The sequence below is a fragment of the Akebia trifoliata genome, chromosome 8 (assembly GCF_017979445.1).
Source record: "Akebia trifoliata isolate Shusen 1 chromosome 8, ASM1797944v1, whole genome shotgun sequence".
NCBI classification, from domain to species: domain Eukaryota; kingdom Viridiplantae; phylum Streptophyta; class Magnoliopsida; order Ranunculales; family Lardizabalaceae; genus Akebia; species Akebia trifoliata.
In genome coordinates, this window is record NC_141382.1 from 43,557,314 (window position 1) to 43,571,208 (window position 13,895).

The window sequence follows — 13,895 nt, forward strand, 5'->3', positions numbered from 1 at the left end:
AAGTTTTAAAATTTAATTTAACAATGACAATGATGCCATTAAAAAAAAAAATTGGATAACTTTCTAACAAGTACTTTCGAAAACAAATGATGACTTTGAAGATTAGTAACATTTAACGCTTGAGTTGGACATTAGTTTCTTTCATATATCTCATGATCATAATGGAAAAAAAAATAGTTGAGAAAATTTTATTTAGATGATAATTGCATCAATTATTGTTCTAATAATTAGGATTCAAGTATTAATTAGTATCTTCTTGTTCATAAATGTCTTCTTGATTATAATGTTCTTTTATTTCAAATGTTTTTATGCTCCTAATTAGCGTTTCTTTTCTACTCCGCCTTCTCTCATTATAATGGTAAAGATTGTGAGAGAAGGGGGAATTGCAGTGGTTCCACACCAAAAAAATGAGTTGTCATAAGTGCTCCCATTTTTATATTCAAATGTAATATAATCAATGCCATTTTGGTTAAAAACCAAGTAAATTGCAACGACACATTGCTTAGTTTTCAAAATTATAAAAAATCCATTTTGATTACCATGTAATTTTAAAAAAACCATTAATCTATATTTTAAATTACAAATAACCCACTTCGATCAATGCACGTTTGCACATGCCACCTTCTAGTATGTAAATGAGCCATTATTGATATAGGCAAACTTTCATGGTGCCCACTAAGAACGAGTTTGTTTTTGTCGGTTGAGAAATCAGACATGTTGGCTGTTAATTGCTCCGCAAAATTAATTATATATCCCAAATCTCTTTATTGATCCTATTCATATATACCAGGTCCTCGAAGCTCTCGACTGTTGAGTCTTAGAAACGACAGTCTAGCTAGAGATAATGTTTCCAAATGCAGCTTAATTCCATTCTGACTTGCCGCAATCAACTCAGAATTGCCGACTTTTATAACCAAATTGGTGGCCATTCTATGTTGAACGTTGCAACATAGGCCATAGACTTGTACTTGGTGTTTAAGCTACCATTGAAGCTTTGATAAAACTATATATTATTCTTAAAAGAAATAGCATCCTCTATATAGTCTAATTCACTTTAATAGAATTCGAATTGCTTCCTTACTTAACAAACAGCACCTCATATTCCATAGTTCAAGGATTTGATGCAGTCTCAGCTTTACCCCCAACAAAACTTTGCTTATATTCAAAGAAAAGCAAATATTCTTCTCTTTCCCTCTATAACTTCATAGTTTTGTTATATTTTTGCATCTAACTCACTCACCCTTTACAGACATTTCTCACAAGCACACAAAGATGGGGCAATCCATGAACAAGTCAGCAAATGGTCTCTCTCTCTCTCTCTCTCTCTCTCTCTCCATTTCTTAGTTATGTGAGTTATGAAAAATAAAAAACAATAAATAGTTCTTGACATCTATATATATGCATGGGCTGTTTTTATTTCTGGGTGTTTTACAAAAATGGCCGAATATTTTGCAAATATTATTAAATCAGCCAATTTTTTTTAATATCTATGAAAACTCTTGTATACCCAAGTTCTCCATTGTATCTTTTATGAAAATGTTTGTGTAATGGGTTAGGCTCCAGTGACTCATGAAAAATGACTCAAGCAAGAAAAAAAAATGATCCCAACAATGTAAATATAACAATTGAGATTTATACATATCTTGGTAGCACACATCTCGAGATCCTTGCTCAGGATAAATCTCAACCATTGGGTTTTTTACATGAGTCATTTTTCACGAGTCCTTGGAACGCCTGACCCGTTTCTAGTAGGAAAGCTGGGTTCCAAGTTATAAATTTTGGGATGAACTTGATTTTCTATTGATAGAGCACATTCATCTCTTATTATAAACTTTGTAACCAAATTAATACACTAGAATTGGCAATCGGGCCATGTAAGAATCTGAACCCTTTTGCTCCTAATTAACTTGTAGGACGAGTCGACGAAAAGAAGGCAAAAGAAATTGGTCCCATAATAGATGAGTGCTATAATAACTTCTTTGAGGATCCTAATAAAGTGTGCACAATGGCTAACTTCTACCGTGCAGTGTGTGATACTGTCGAGTAAATCCTCTCTCTCTTATTTTCTATTTGTACGCATATTTTGTTTATAGGTCTATATGGACCTAATTATAGAGATGGTTGAGAGCAATGTTTTAAAATCCGGATCAATCAATGGCTCCGATAACTGGCTGAGATGGTCTCGACTAGTCCAACCGACAGGTCAAACAAGTCCAACCGAAAATTGAAATATTGAGTAGACTGTCTGATTTCTTCGCAAAGTTAGGCATCTTCAACCTTTTCGAGTAAAGTTTTATACTACTTTTTTTTATTATCCGTAAGCTGGGGTTAGAGGATCCCTCTCATTTTTATTTATCACTTCAATCTTAGATAATTTCACCATTTATACATTTTATTGAATAAAGGGAATCAGAACTTGCGAGAATTTAAGGAAAATTCTTCCTTTTTGCCACCTTCATCGCTTCCAAAATAACTTGAAGTTCAATGGAAATAATATCATCTGCATCCATGTCTGACCATCCTTTGGATGATAAGATTCTACTTTTCAACCTTAAGATTCTATCTTAAACATTCAAAAACATTTTTACCATTTTTTTTTTCAACCTTAAGATTCTATTTACATTTTCAACTTTCAAATCTCATGAACATCTTCGGATTTTTGAAATACAAAATGATAGAATTTTTGATAACCTAGAGTTTTCTACCGGGGCCAAATTTAAAAAAAAAATGATTTAAGGGCAAATTATTGTCCTATTAGAAAAAATATTTGTTTGTCCTGAATCTTGTCTTTAATATTATTCTCAGTTACATGGATTAATTTGGCATGAAATAATTGATTAATTTCTTATTTCCAGAAAAATCAACTCAAAGCTTGGGGGGAGTCATTTTAGTACACCAAGCATTGAAGATCTCGAAAAGGCATTCGAAGTAAGGATAATAAATTCTAATCCCAAATTTCTCTCTCTCTCTCTCTCTCTCTCTCTTTTAATATATTTGTGTATGATATAGTTGGGGAATGCATTTGTTGGTTAAATAATGCCATTGGTTAGTTTTTTTTATGAAAATTTTATTTTGGATAACAAGATTCTTTAAAATGGAAGTAATATGCATAGATAAAATAAGAGTGCTTCTATTGGCATCCCACCTTTTACTTATTACACCCCAATTAAAAAAATTGAATGGTTCAGAATAAGTAAAAATTAGGGTGCTAATAGTATCTCTCTCTCTCTCTCTCACTTTCAGATTTCTATTTTTTTTTAGGTTTAGGATTTTATATGAGCCTAATCTAATTGTAAACAACTACTGAAATTTGATTAAAATGAGTGTTATAATGTTCATTAATAACTAGAGCCAAATCTTTGTAATGCTTGACTTGGGTGTTTTAATCTTTAATTGGGGTGTGACAAATAATTTAAGAAATTGGGGTGCCAATAGAAATTCTTTAAAATAATTACATTATTTTTGCAGACCTCATTCTTATTGTAAACATATCAAAGGTTTTTTTTAGAATATTGTAGAAAATGTTATATTAAAATTAATATAAATGATAATTTTATATTTGAAATATTTAATGATGTCTTGGTAGGTGATAAAATAATTACTAATAGGAATAATTATATGGATTTTAGTAACACTAGTTTAATCCAAAAATGAATGATCAATTGGGGAAAAAAAAATTAAAAAAGACCAATGTCACAAGGGTTATACCCTTTATATATACAATATGCACCTATTTATGAAGTCGCAATTCTATGTACATTAAATGATCTTGAGGTTTAAAATCAGTGTATATAAAAAGGTTTAAAATCTCGTTCCGATGCAATATTTTAATCAGGAACAAAAGTGATAAAGGTCTCAATTGGAACATTTCATGTTTTGTGGCAATCTCGGCCAAAACCAAGATGTTCCATCGTAACATTCTGCAATGATGAAAAACTTTGAACCTATGTTATCCAATTCGTCAGCTCATTTGATTTGAATTCAGATTTGCCATTCGTCGCTCTAGATTGATGAACCCGGTTTGTAGGGGTAGGCAGAAAGAAATCGATTCTTAGTTCCCTTAGATTTGTTAGTTTGGTTCATTTGTTCCTATACATAAACTCAGGGAATAGGAATTGTTGGGTTCACAAATTTGATTTACTTCGTACCAATTGTAAATATTTTTTCTAACCTTGTAAAAACAATAAAACCACTCAAATATTTTAAGTAAATTATAAAATTAAAAAAAAAAAAATTGAAAACTAAAATAAACCTTATAACAACAAGGATTAATTATTTATTTAATTAGTGAGAGATAATGAAATTTGTTTTAAGTATATAATATAAAATTTGGATGAAATAGATTTTTTTTTCCAACAATTTTATTTCAATAGGCCACCTCCCAACACTATTCCATTTATCTAAGTAGCCCTTGAAGAAGAAAGATGATCGTGAATTATACTTCTGGGCAACCATTCACACGCATATTCCACATGAAATATCATTAGATCCACAGGTACCTTTAATTATTTTGCTTCAACATTTTATTTTTCTATGCCATATATAAGAGTACTATTCTCAATTTTATATATAAATCTAATTATATATATAAAATGTTGAAGCATATGTAATTCAAGATATGGGCTAGAAGTTTTGGATTTAGCTGATTTTTTGTAAGGATGATTTCTATAATGAGAAGATCATTCTAAAAAAAATCGGTCCAATTTGAAACTTTTAACCACATCAAAAGTGATTTAGAATGTGGACCGTCGATTTTTTACTAATAATTTGTAAATCACTTTCAATGGAGTTAGAAGTTTCAAATTAAGCTGATTTTTTGTGAGGATGATATTCTCGTCATAGAGACCGTCCTCAGAAAAAAATCAGCTCAATCCAAATCCTCTAACCCAAATTTTGAAAAATTATTGTTTATATATATATATATATATATAAGCATGAGTTCTATAACAAGAGCCTAAGATTATTTTGTGCTTTTGTTTATATTATTTTTGTAATTATTTGGTTAGTCCTTGTATTTGAAAATATGAAAAAGACATTATTTTTTATATTCTTGCAGGGTCAACATAAAGAGAAAGGAAAAAAGTTGACAAAGGAAGATTTTGGCAAGATACTTCAAGAATTGATTTTTAAAACCAGATTGTCAGGCACAAGTGCAAAGGATATACTCCTTTATATATTTGGTGTTCCCATAACAATACTCTTTATTAAGAACCAATTGATCCCAACAGCAATTCCCAATGATGTTTTCATACCTGGTGTTACTTCTGCCACTGTTCTCATTCTTGCAAAATTGAACAAGATATGATAACTTTTCGTTTGGCTAACTAATCAGCTGGGCTCTTATGAAAAAAATGTTGTTAGTATTGTGTTGGCTTTTTTTTATTTTTTTAATGAATCATCCCTACAATGTTTTCTTGGCAATTAATATATGTGTGTTAGTACTACATGTTCTTGCAATAAATGAATGTGAATTGAAATATTGAAAGTGGATATGAACACATCTTTGGCAATTAATCTTGGAATACTATTCGTTTAGTTGACTACAAATCTTTGGGATAAATTTTTTTGTATAATACTTCTGATGATGATGGATCATAGGATTCCATTTTACAAGACATGTAATTAAAAATAATTGATCGGATAAGTGATTAGTCAAATTTGAGCTTTGTAGAACTTTCGTGATCGGGGATTAGTTGAAACAACTCACTTGTTTGGCAGACAATTACCAGTGTAAGGTGTGTTCTTAGTTGTGGGCACGTTTGGACTGGGCTACTAAATACTCAATTGCTAATGAGCCTCAAAATCCTAACCGAAAGCCAGTCCATCTAATGCCCTAGCGAGCCCAAATAAAAATCACCATAACTTATTAACTTGGCCCAGTAACTCTCTAATTTGGTGGGGGCAAATAGTAACTCTAATTTACTAAAAGTTGTGTGGCAATAGCAGCTCTCTAAAATTATTGTGTAAGTTATAAGGAGTTCGACTTTGAAGTGGACACCCCCTTCAAATTTTGAAGAAACCCTCCTATTTATAAGACACGTGACATTTTGAATTTATTTCACTCCCTACATTTTCGCAAAATTTGAAACACCTCCTAAGAATGCCACGTGTAATAATTGGAGACGGTTTCTTCAAAAGTTTGAAGAGGGCTTTCCGCTTCAAAGTTTTTTCCGGTTATAAGTATGGGCTACTCAACGGCCTAGCTCCCAGCCCGAATCTTGTCCTAAATTTGAATTAGGTTAGGGCCTAATTCTACTGATAACTAGACGGCCGAAAACACTACACAAACTGGGCCCACCGTGGATCTGACTGGGCGAAGTTGGCTCCTCTGACAGCCTCACGGCCCTATGCAAACGTGACTCCACCAAAAGGAGAAATGCTACACTGACTTACTACGACACTGCCCCCACCTGCACTGACGTGGTAGTGTTCACAGACCATAGATACTTTTCCTTGAGACACGAGAGTTGCATGCTTGAGGATAATCGATGGTCCTCCGTATTCAAACTGTGGTGTAAGATGTCACATTGGTATCTAAGAATGCCCTATTTAGATTAGTAACAATTAGATTACAACATGATATTATGCATAACATAAATATATACTATAAGTGGGTGAAAAATCACTCACAATTTTTTGTTGGTGCTTGGTATTTCTTTTTTACCACTTTAAAGATTTATTTATTCATTTATTTATGATGGAGTGACTTCAGCGGGGGATATCGTGATGTGGTGGCGTGCACATGCCCATAGATGCGTTTTCTTTGAAATACGAGTAAAATACATCTATGGACATGCGCGCGTCACCACGTCAAGATGGCCCCTGTGTGTCCCTCTTTGAAATCACTCCAGCACCACTATTTTTTATTTTTTTTTGGATGTGTTTGATTTGCATGTGAAAAATGGATGAAAAAGCAAATTTTCATGGAAAGTCATATTTTCCATATGGATGAGTGGATTTTTACCATTATAATTTTTTTAGCAAAGGTTGTACTTCATTTTCCCAATTATACTCATGAAAAAAATGAAATCAAGCTCCAAATCAAAATCCTAACACATCCTCATTCTTCTTCTTCCCTAACAATCATCACTATTGTTGTTGTCGTTGTCACCACTGTTGCCACCCCCATCGGCCATGATTCTTCTTCTTCTTCTTCTTCTTCCTCTCTCTCTCTCTCTTCTTCTTCTATATTTTTTTCTTAGTAATTTTTTTAGATGTAATCAAACACCATAAAATGATTTTTTCGCCCTAACCAATTTCCCATGGATTTCAAAATCCTTGACAAATGAATTTACATGTAATCTTATTTTTTTCAAAAAATTATCAGACTAAAAAAAAATAAAACTTGTCATTTTATTCGAACTACGCATGATCCATCAAATATTAGATGTAATATTCTAATATTAAATAATTATTTTAAAGGGTAGATTGATAATTTTAATTAATTAAATATATTTAAATAAATAAATCTAGTGGGACTTATTAAATAAAGACCAATAAGGTAGTTTTGTCAATTTGGTTGAATTAAATATGAGTATGGTATTAGGTTATATAATTAAATAGAATTGTAGGGTATTTAATTACAGGACTTGAGAATCCTATTTTAGCAATTACGTAGGCTACAAAAGATGAGGGTTTTATCCAACGTAAGAAGGATTTTACTATTTCAAAACTCATTTTTCTTGGGAAAGAGGTATGTGGCCATCAAAATCTCATGAAAAATACTTATTAAAAATCCTAATCTCATTGTAGTTTTTTACTTTCATAAATTTCTTCATCTCTAGCCGCCATCTACTTTCGTCTTTGAAATCACACATTCTACAAAGGTTTATCAAGATCTAAGAAATGAAATTGAAGAAGGACTCATTTCGAATTTAGAGAAGACAATCTGAAAAATTTAGGAAATGAAAAAGTAGATCTAACCTTCTTATCATAAAGAAAACCCAATTTGAGGAGTTTTGCGATCTAGGTAAGGAAAGTTTTGTTGAATCTTTTACAATTTATATAAAAAAATTAGTTTAATACTTTATTGTAATTTTTCTTTTCTTTTTAGTAGAAATTAAATTTTAGATCTACGACAAACATGATTCTAGGATTAATAGAATTTTTTATTATTTTTTTGTATTTTATAAATGAATTAGATCAAATAGATTTACTTAAATAATTATGATTATGAGATCCGATTGAACTTCCTTTGGGGTTGGTGAACTCGTTGGAGTCTGTCGGACGAGGTCGAACTCCTAAGGGGTCCATGAAAGTAATAGGTCTAATTGGTATTCACAAAGGATTGATGTGAATTGTGAGGAAACGCCTAAATCTCGAGTTTGAGTTAAGTCGAAAGGTTGATGCGGTTTATTTCAAAACAAGGTTTTTTTTTTGATGATCGGTAGAAGACTTGAGTGGACTAGACCCTACTTGTACCCGGGTCTAGGGGCCGATTTGGTTAGTTGAGGGACCTACTTTAGTCCCGTGAAGAGCAATGGGCTTGCTTAAGGCTCAGTGACAAGCGAGATCTTAGTCGATTTTGATTCAGCTAGTCGAAAGATGATTGAATTTTCTCTTTTTCTTAGACATCATGGGTTAAGAAAAATCATTTTGTTTAATTTTTCAAACCTCAAGATTTTCTTGGCGTTCTCAACTGTTGTGTTCTTTTAAAAGTGACATTGGGCTTCAAAACAGTGGCTTGGAGTCCTCTAACCTATGCTCATTCCACGTTCTAAATCAGTTGTAGTCCCTTCTTGGAGTACGGACAAAATAAACGTTGCCTCATCTGTGCTTCAAGTACGGATGAGGCATGTATTGCTCCATCCATTCTTTTAGTACGAATGAAACACTTCTCTGGCCATTCGTGCACTAAAAAGAAATCCAACTTTCTAGAATTGACAAAAATTGGTTTCCTAGCCCCTGTTTCGAATGTTTGCCCACTGATCTTTGGTTTTTCATGTCATTCTCTGTTTGTTTGTTTGTTTTTTTTTTTTTTTTTTTTAACATGATGCAATGATACAGAAGTATGAAAAATGAGATTAAAAAGTTTCATGCTAATTAAGGATGTTAAAATCAAGGAAAGATTTGGATAATCTTCGCAAGGAAGATTTCTTGGAGAGAAAAGGAAACTTAAAGTTCTAAGAATACAAAATGGCATAAAGGTAAGAGATTTTTTACTCATTTTCTAATTTTTTTTTATATATATTAAATCTCTTTCTGATATATTCTAACTCAAACATAAGAGGGTCTTGAGTGGGAATACCTACCAATTCTAAAACTTGTTGCAGGGATTAGAAAGAGGATCATTATCGAGACATGGTTTGAGGGAATGAGTTAAAGATTTGTTACCTACAATGTAATATATATATAATAAAATATAACGGTAGAACCTACTTGGGAGAGATAAACATCACATCTTGTTACAGTGACCCCACTTTATTGCTTTCCTCTCTATTCTTCAACTATATCTTCTTTACTCTCCTCCTCCCCCACCCACTTCCTTTTTTCAATAATACCCCTCTAACTTTACTCTCTTTCCTCTTTTTTCCCTTCAACCCCCAAATAATTTTTAAAAACACTCTTCAAATTTTATTATTTTTCTTCTTATATCACCTTAACTCCCAAAGAGGATGTCTGTGCTAGAGGCATGGGCAAAGCGAACTCTAGTATATAATATAATCGAACATTTTAAAATATCTATTAAGATAATCGAATTCGAATATCTTATATTGATTTATAGTATCCAATGGATTTTGGATTTGAATTTTGATATCAAATTTTTACTCAGTTTTGGATATTCATATATTCAATGTAATTAATATCTTGTCACAACTGTTTGTTTGATAGTGTGCTTTAACCTTGGGTTGAAGCTTGAAAAGTATGAAGAATAAAATCCATTGTACAGATGAAAGAATAACAATGATTTCCTAAGGTTTAAATTATTAATTTCCCAAGATACTTATGATCCTTAGAGAATATTCTATCATTTCAAGTTCCAACATAATCAAATTAGGGTCGATTTGGTACCAACCCTATAAGTATTGGATTGGACCCATAACAAATCTAATAATTATTAGATCGAACTCTTAATTCGTATTTTGTTTGAAAATAAAAGGGATACACATTATATGCATTTTTTTCTCATAGGGATTGAAGATGATGGTTATTTATTTATTTTAAGTTTAATTGCCATTTGATCATTTTCATTTAGATAAGGCCCAACTCAAGGATTATATCATCTATTTTACTATTATAATGAGAGAAGACTGAGTAGATGTGGGCCGATATTAAAATTTAGATTTCCAAAATGCCCCCACTTTGACATGTACACAATATAATTAGGGTCATTTTGGTTAAAAATTCAAGAAACCTCACTAAAATCATGTGGGCTAGTTATTAAAATTATAAAAATATTTTTTTTTTATATTATGTAATGTAATTAATATTTTAAATTACATCTAAACCCTTGAGATAATCAGTTTTAAAAATATGGAGGGTGTCTGAAATATTGACGAAACGTAGAGGGGTAATATAAAAAATCTAAATCAGCCAGTTAAAGTAGAAATGAGTTCCTGTTCCTCGTTAAACTCACACAGCCAACCAGCTCTCTGTGTAACTGAACAGAGAAAGAGAGAAACAGTCAGTAGAGAACAGTGAGAGACAGGTGGAAGAAAGGGTGGAGTTTACGAAGAGACCCATCATGAAGAAGAGCTTATAAAGATGATCGAAGTCGAAGAAGAAGGAGAAGTGTTCTCCTAGTTACTTAGCAATTAATCGAAGAAGTAAGAGTAGTGGATTGATCGATGTTGAGGTTTAAGATCGTGGTTATGTCTATTTTGACGGCATTGATACTGTTTCTGCCACTTGTGCTTCCGCCATTACCACCACCACCTCTCTTCCTCCTTTCCATCCCCATTATCCTCCTCTCTCTCCTCCTCTTCTTCGCTCTCTTCCCCTCCTCCATCGCTACTGTCTACTAATCTCTCTCTCTCTCTCTCATTTTGCTTCTTTTTATTTGCGCAGTAAAAAGAAAAAAAAAATTCAATGTAACAACCAAACATCAACTATGGCTGCGTGATAAAATCGACGGCCATTGATCCATCTGTGTCACTTCTGTTACTGAGTGTAAATGTACTGCTGTAGAGGTGGAGGTGGTGGTCCCCACCAAGTTAATGGGATGATTACACCTGTCAAAATGCCAGCTGGTACGGATTATGCCAGCTCGACGTACGGTAGGCCGCTGGAGCGTGAAGAACATGAATGAGGCTTGGTGGGACAAAAAACAAGTATATTGGTAAGAGTTTGATATTAGGTTTTTTTTTTTTTTTTTTTTTTTTTGTGTGTTAGTTTTTTATATAAGACCTTGGTCAAGGAGGTATATCATATTTTTGAAAATCCAAGGGATATGACAAAGATATAGCAGAACTCTGTGGAGTGCGTGAAGATTTGCAAATGTTTACATCCACTATCTTTTTTTTAGATATATAATTTTAGTATCTTTAATTTTGAATGTCTCAAAATTGGATATTGGTGTGTAGTATTAAGGTAAGTTTGTGGAGCTATTACAAGGTCGGGGTTAGTTATTATGATTTGAGTTCAAGTCCTCTCATTTTCATGCCTTAAATTCTCTGTACTCTTGCTGACTTGGCAGTTACGTACAGTATCATGAATCTTTTACTCGTGTATCACGAAGCAAAGATCTACCGTTATATTAAGAAATTAAAATTAAGAGCATACACCAAATTTTACCAATCAAAGAAAATAAACTTTACAAGATATTGGGTCGAATATGACAACAAATGAAAATATAAATTTACCTTCAAAAATAAATGAAAATATAAATTCTTGATCAGAGGGCTTTTGTGATAGCAAAAATCTTGATCGCACGACACCTCCAATCACTTGGAATCATTTGCTTTGTTGTAGCAGTAGCTGATGCAACTTTACATGCATCATCTGACTTCATCGCCCTCTTTGCCATCTGCCTTGAAATTCATAAGATGGGGTGAAAAGCAAAAAGAGAAGAAGACAGATGATGCGTGTAAAGTAGTTTTAGCATTGCGAGCACTCTATTGTAATTATTCACGTTCGTATTGTCACAAGTATAAACGAAAAGGTAAGTCACACTACCTATATGTGCTATCCAGGAATGCCAAATCATGTTCAGCAAGCATAATTTAATAATATACATTTAAGTTATATATTATTTTCATAGATGTATATAAGATAATTAAATAAAACTCATCTTATAATATTTTTAAAATTATATTTAGAAATATAAATGGAAAGTCTGAAAATTAATGACATAAATCAAACTTAAAAATGGAAAAAAGATACATGCATGTTGTAAGGGAAATTACCTTTTCATCCCATGTCTTATAGTAGAAGACAAAGTCAGAGAAGGAGAAGACACTACTAAAAAAATGATTCTAGACATCTATTTTTAAAATTTTGATAAATGAAGGGATGTTTTCGTGTTGAGAAGTCGCACTAGACATTTGAGATCGGTTTTTCTAAAACCGTTGTCGATTAAATAAATTTCAGACTCAAATCGTTGTATATTATTTTGAACTTAGACATTGATTTTAGGAAATCCCATGTCCATACTCTTGACGACCTTTATTAAAACCTGCCTATTACCCTCCTTCCAAGCAAACGTAATTAACTAGTGGGATATTGTTTGCTTGTTAATGGGGTTCTATCAAAACCCTAGATGAAGAATGTCCTATCAAAGCCGAAGCCTCCCAATAAATTCCATGGGTTTGTGCCCAAAAATTCTTTTGGGTCCATGGTTACAAAGAAATTGGGTTCTAAACCTTATTTATAATCCTATAAATGGTATTTTAAAAGCTTATAATACTACCGTCCTAAAAATGAAAAAATACTCTATCTTTTCATGAATGATGATGAAGTGACCTCAGATTGGAACCTCATATCTCACTTCTTGACGTAAAAGTGTATGGAAACCTTAGATGCTTTCATCCAAAATAATTCTTCATAAAAAAAATTATCATTTATATTCTATAAAAATGTCTCCCACTTTTTTGAAAATTAAGAAAGATTGTTTTTTATAATCAAAATTTAATAATACACATATAAAATTTCCTAACAAGGATTTTTCATGTCGGTTAAGATGTAGGGATATCTTTCTCAAAGCAATTAGTATCTGCCGAATTTTATTGGAAATCAATAAAAATTAATATAAAAACTTAAATCTTTAAAAGAAATATTAGAAAGAATCATGCAATAAAGTACTAAAGATTGAATATAATATAATTTAACACGTCTACTAAAGAAGAAGGTAAGAGAAAAATAAATCTGAAAGGGAAATTACGAAAAAAAAAAGATTTAGATCTTGAAGAGTGACTCTCTCACTTTTATATACGAAAAATTGAAATCTTGAAACGTAAGTTAAGTTGTAAAAAATCTTGATTTGCAAGCTTGTCAAATTTAATTACATCCTCTTGATCCATCCAATCCAAAAATAAATAAATATTTAGAAATATTTTTTAATAATCGAAATTCAAAACTTAATGATATATATTTGTACGTATGGTGCACACTAAAATCCTCTAATAATAATGCAATAATCAACATTGAATATGACATAATTAAACAACACCTAATTAAAAAAGAGCGGAGAAAATAAATTTAGAAGGGACAATAATTCCCTTTCCTGAGCAGAAGAGAAACAAACCGAAGAGAGAGAGAGTAGAATTTTAGTTTGAAGGGGACCTGTAACGTTTATATATTAAAAAAAATAGATGAATCTTGATGGGCAAGTTATCAAACGTTTATATGGCTGACACGTCATGAAGAAAAAAACAATTATTCTTAAAATAATATTAATTTCCTAGAGATTCGCCAATGTAGATGAATTGTGTAATTTTTTCCTTTTATCACAACCGTAG

At 31.9% G+C, this 13,895-nt stretch overlaps 1 protein-coding gene across 1 annotated transcript; it reads left to right on the top strand.

Annotated features, from left to right (window-relative positions):
• Positions 1-1,233: 1,233 nt before the first annotated feature.
• Positions 1,234-5,320, top strand: LOC147397002 (uncharacterized). The gene is made up of 4 exons (XM_086450958.1): positions 1,234-1,303; positions 1,914-2,043; positions 2,856-2,928; positions 5,057-5,320. The coding sequence occupies exons 1-4, from the start codon at positions 1,273-1,275 to the stop codon at positions 5,303-5,305; spliced, it is 483 nt and encodes a 160-aa protein (XP_086307084.1). The 5' UTR covers positions 1,234-1,272; the 3' UTR covers positions 5,306-5,320.
• The last annotated feature ends 8,575 nt before the right edge of the window (positions 5,321-13,895 follow it).